Source organism: Triticum aestivum, chromosome 1B, assembly GCF_018294505.1.
Source record: "Triticum aestivum cultivar Chinese Spring chromosome 1B, IWGSC CS RefSeq v2.1, whole genome shotgun sequence".
Classification (NCBI taxonomy): domain Eukaryota; kingdom Viridiplantae; phylum Streptophyta; class Magnoliopsida; order Poales; family Poaceae; genus Triticum; species Triticum aestivum.
Window position 1 is genome coordinate 379,996,192 of NC_057795.1, and position 4,617 is coordinate 380,000,808.

At 44.6% G+C, this 4,617-nt stretch overlaps 1 protein-coding gene across 1 annotated transcript; it reads right to left on the bottom strand.

Moving 5' to 3' along the window:
* Positions 1–2,430: 2,430 nt before the first annotated feature.
* Positions 2,431–3,897, bottom strand: LOC123078635 (uncharacterized). Its single transcript, XM_044501216.1, has 4 exons — positions 3,815–3,897; positions 3,438–3,740; positions 3,254–3,362; positions 2,431–3,185 (listed from the first exon to the last, which is right to left on the bottom strand). The coding sequence occupies exons 1-4, from the start codon at positions 3,895–3,897 to the stop codon at positions 2,682–2,684; spliced, it is 999 nt and encodes a 332-aa protein (XP_044357151.1). The 3' UTR covers positions 2,431–2,681.
* Positions 3,898–4,617: the final 720 nt, after the last annotated feature.

Genomic DNA, 4,617 nt, shown 5'->3' on the forward strand with positions numbered 1-4,617 from the left:
AAACCTTCACACCGATTAAGCCACAAGAAATCAAACTAAAGATCAATGAATCTCAGTAATTTCTGCACCAAGACCTGAGAGAGCACAACACAATGGTGAGGACCAATACGAACCTGGGGCGCAGCTACCCTGGGCAGGATGGCTGTACTCGTGCTTGCTCTGCTTAATCAACCTGTAGGTTGGAGACGAAATTGCTCGTTGCAGCAGCCGATTCCTCCGACCTTCCCGCCCAATCGCCGCCGTTGGCCCCAACACACACGCCGGCCAGTCTCTGTCCCCGACCTCCACGGCCTCCAATCGCCCGCCCGCCCGCTGAGTCTCCGTCAGTCCGCCCACCAAGCCAATCAATCCCCGTTCATGAGATTGAGGCGATGCACATCAGCGGACGGATTGGAGGGATCCCATCAGATGGATTGAGATGGATTAGGAGGTGGAAGAAGAGGAGAAGTGGAGAGATGGCGGCGTGGGCGAGAAGTGGGGAGAGGGCGGCGTGGCAGAGTATATCACGGGGATCTTTTTTTTCTCAATAATAAGAGCCCTGGCGCGCTATTTCTTGGCGGTAGATGGAAAATATGAGCGCCAAATGCTAAAATAATTAGCTCCCAATAAAATATGGGAAACTTAGTTTGGAAAAGGCATATTTATTTATGTTATATAAAGAACCAAACAGAAAAGAGCCAGTGGTCACTTGATCTATTTATTATTTTTTGCATATATTGTGAAATGATTTTTTTGCTAAAAAATAGAATTCCATTGTATCGTATTGTGCAATGCGATTCTTGTGCATACATGTGGCCGCCCTACCTGTCGCACCTCCGTCGCCATGCATGTCATCGTCGTCGTTGGAGTAGCCCTTCGAGAGATGCAAGGGCAGGGGAGGGCCAGTCATGTCCGACCGCCATCTGGTGCTCACAGAGGAGCCGCTCCGCTTTCGCCTCCATAATGGTGAGTGAAGGTCATGGACCGAGGCCTTCGCGAGGCCGGGCTCCACGCAGAACTAAGGTGGTGCCTCACCGGACTTGGCGAACGCGGAGCGACGCGCCACGTTGTGCCGCTCCCGCTGCTCTGGCCGCTCTCTCCTCGGCTGACAGAATGGCCCGCAGCGACAACGAGTCGTGGTCGCCACGACGATCGATGTAGTGGAGGAGGCGACTGCAGAACTTTGCTACCACATACAACACCTCCTTGACAACCTTGTCGCACCAATCGTGGTGTAGTGGCGATGTCGTCTGGCTGATGAGGTCGTAGCGGCTTTGTGGATCGAATGTAGCATTCTATGGCGGCGACAACAACTCGCCCTTCACACGTCGTTCGATTTGGACACCGTAGTTGCGTGCATGACTCCAGCTCCGCCTTCACGTGATAGAGAGGCGGTGATGCCGGCTCTTGGTTCACGCGCTCGATAGCGCGGTGGCGAGGGCGCTCCTCCTTCACATGTGTTGGTGGTGGCAAAGGTCACGTCGGATCATGACCCCATAGCGACTCCTCTATCACGAGCTCCATCTGGCGGACGTACTCAACATCTGTTATGCAGTGCGGTGTGAACGGTGCTGAACCGCACTTAAATAGGCACGGCCAGACCAGGCGAAGGGACGAGAATCCATGGGAAGTCGGCTTCAATGCGGCACAACGGCTGGAGTAGGCTTCTTGGTCGCCGCCTGGTTTGTGACCGTTTTGTGGGAAAACGAATAACTGGACTAGTCTGAGGACCGATGGGGTACCCTGCTGGATGGCGAATTGCATCCAAATCACTCGCTCCAGAAGGTTCTGGGCGATTTAGGGTTCCGCCTTGAAGGTTGTGTGTAATGGGAGGAGGGTTTCGACCATATTGCCAAGGAGGTGGAGCAAGGCGACTCGTAGAGCTAGCTGAAATGGGAATCAAGAAGGTGTCTTTGATCGCCTCGTCGCCCTCAACGCACACGGACTCCAAATTTGATGAAAATTTCACAGAATACTAGTAATCATATGGTTATTCTTGTGTCAAAATCTCATCAAATTCTGGACACTTTTTTTGGTTCATTTTTTGGCAGCTGGATCATCAACAAAGAACATATCTTTGGTTATGTGCATGCCGATCACCATTGATTTTCCTTTTGCCGATACGTTAAGTCGTGATGCTATGAACAACAGCCAAGAAGCAATATGGACAATGGTGCAAACACCACAAAAATGAACAGAAGAAAACTTAACGCTGAACACATAAGACATTGTAGGCATGCTATACATGGACTAAGCCATATTTACCAGCAAGACAAGGACCATGGCAGCATGAACCATACTCAAGAATACAAGATAAGTTCAGCTACCAACATCACAAACAATCATGCCTCAAGACTCGAGCATCTGGGACTGATTTGAAGTGAGACATAAATGCAGCTATCATACCATCTTCAGAAACCACATGCAAAGCATAAAAAATAATGTATCCATGTCTAGTGTCTTGCACAATTAAAACCCAAGTATACTTGGGTTGTGCCCTGAATTAGTACCAAAAAAAGACAACAACCATAAACTATAATAAAGCATTCTGACATGGTGCTCCTAAACTACTACTAAAACCATAACTAAAATTGCAGCTGCATGCAAAGAACCACAGCATCAAAGAGCTTCCACCAGTACTTCAGGCTTCTGAATGCTGAATTTCCTGTGGGCCGCCTCCAAACAACCAAAAGCACAATGCTCTAATCTGTTTCATCTGATGATTCTTCATCACCCATGTCAAAAAGGTCACGAGACCTGACTTCCACTACTACATTCCATAGTTCAGCTTTTGGATCTTGAACATAGAAAACCTGCTGCACCTGGGAAGAAAATACAAAAGGATCATCCTCTAACTGATCTCCTGTGTGTATTTTCCGAGACTTGTTCACAAGAATGAACCCAAACTCATCGGTTTGAATGCCAACTTTGTGGTAGACATCATACCAATCACAATTAAAGAACACCACCTTGTAATCATTATAGGACAATTCAAATATGTCAGTTAATCTGCCATAATATCGAACACCATTTTCTGCAATGTTCACTACACCACTATTTTGTGTGACATGCCCTGAGTCATGACTCATCGTGTGAAACCTGAAGCCGTTGATGACATAGCCACTGTAGCGCACCCCATATCTCTTTGGCTTTGCAGCCAAAGCTCTTACCTTTTCTGTTATATTTGGCCCATCACTTTGTAAAACCTGGATGTGCAATTAGTTAAATTCAGGTGCCTATATAATTCACAGTACATGAATATGGTAAAATGTACCTTTTGTTCCAACCAGTCAGCAAAGTGTCCATTAATTAACTTAGTGCTATCAGCTTCTGTCAATTTAGCTGACTCACATCCTTTGCTATTCTCTTCGGCCACAAATTCTCTGTAACAATTAGATTATATATATTAGAACTTTTCGGCAAACTCTAAACAAAAAGATTAAAGATATTATACATACTTGCGGAAATCTGCAAGTTCATCACAATGTCGTAAGACATATCGATGTGCTTGAATTAGAAGACGGCTATTAAACTGCCCAACCGGGATAGCCTTTCCAATTGGTTCACCAGCACTATTGAACATGTACAAATCTTTTATCTTTTCTGACGGAGCAGGGTTTCTTGATGGTCTTGTAAAACGTGTAGTTCCTTCTAGAAATCTTGAACAAAAGGTCAAGCATTCTTGGGCAAGATACCCTTCAGCAATTGAACCTTCAGGAAATGCTCTATTGCGCACAAGTGCTTTCAGCCGGACAAATGATCTAAATTTAATTAAGCAGGATGTTACTTCTCAACACTATTGAAGATTGAATAAAATCAATGTTAAGCGCCATACCTCTCCAGAGGGTACATCCATCGATAGTGCACTGGACCACCAAGTTTAACTTCTTCAACCAAGTGCACCATTAAATGCGCCATGATAGTAAAGAATGATGGAAGAAAAATTCTCTCCATATTGCAAAGTGTCATCACAATACTCTCTTGAAGTTTTTCAAGCTCAGAGACATCTAACACTTTCGAGCATAGCTTCTTGAAGAAATTAGACAGCCCGATAACTACTGTCATGACCTCTTTGTGCGGGTAACAGGATCGAAGTGCTAGAGGAAGAATATCTTCCAGAATAACATGACAATCATGGCTTTTGAGACCTGAGATTGTACAATCTTTCATGTTGACATGCCTAGAAAAATTTGATGCATATCCATCGGAAGTCCTAATATTATGCATCACTGAACAAAGTACTTCTTGCTGTTTTCTAGACATAGTAAATGGTGCATCAGGCAATACTGTTTTTCCATTATTATCTTCAACAGGATGAAGATCATGTCGAATTCCATTTTCACCAATTTCTGCCAAGTCAAGCCGTGCATTTAGGCCATCCTTTGTTTTAGAATCAATATTCAACAACGTTCCAATTAAATTATCAAACACATTCTTTTCTATGTGCATTACATCGAGATTGTGCCTTAACTTGTTAAGTTCCCAATATGGCAAGTTGAAAAATATTGATTTTTTTTTGAACCAATCCTCTGGCTTCTTCTCAGGCTTACCTTGGTTCTTAATTGACTTCTTGTTGCCTGCCTTCCTTTTACGCTTCGGTTCTTGATAATTTTCAGTTTCTTTTTCACTGTTTTTTTT

What these genes read in the sequence shown, in the direction of transcription:
- LOC123078635 (XM_044501216.1), bottom strand. Translation starts at nt 3,897, where the DNA reads ATGGCGCATTTAATGGTGCACTTGGTTGAAGAAGTTAAACTTGGTGGT. An exon ending in GAACTTGCAGATTTCCGCAA is followed by an intron (nt 3,363 to 3,437) that starts GTATGTATAATA and finishes TAATTGTTACAG; the next exon opens with AGAATTTGTGGCCGAAGAGA. An exon ending in CTGACTGGTTGGAACAAAAG is followed by an intron (nt 3,186 to 3,253) that starts GTACATTTTACC and finishes TTGCACATCCAG; the next exon opens with GTTTTACAAAGTGATGGGCC.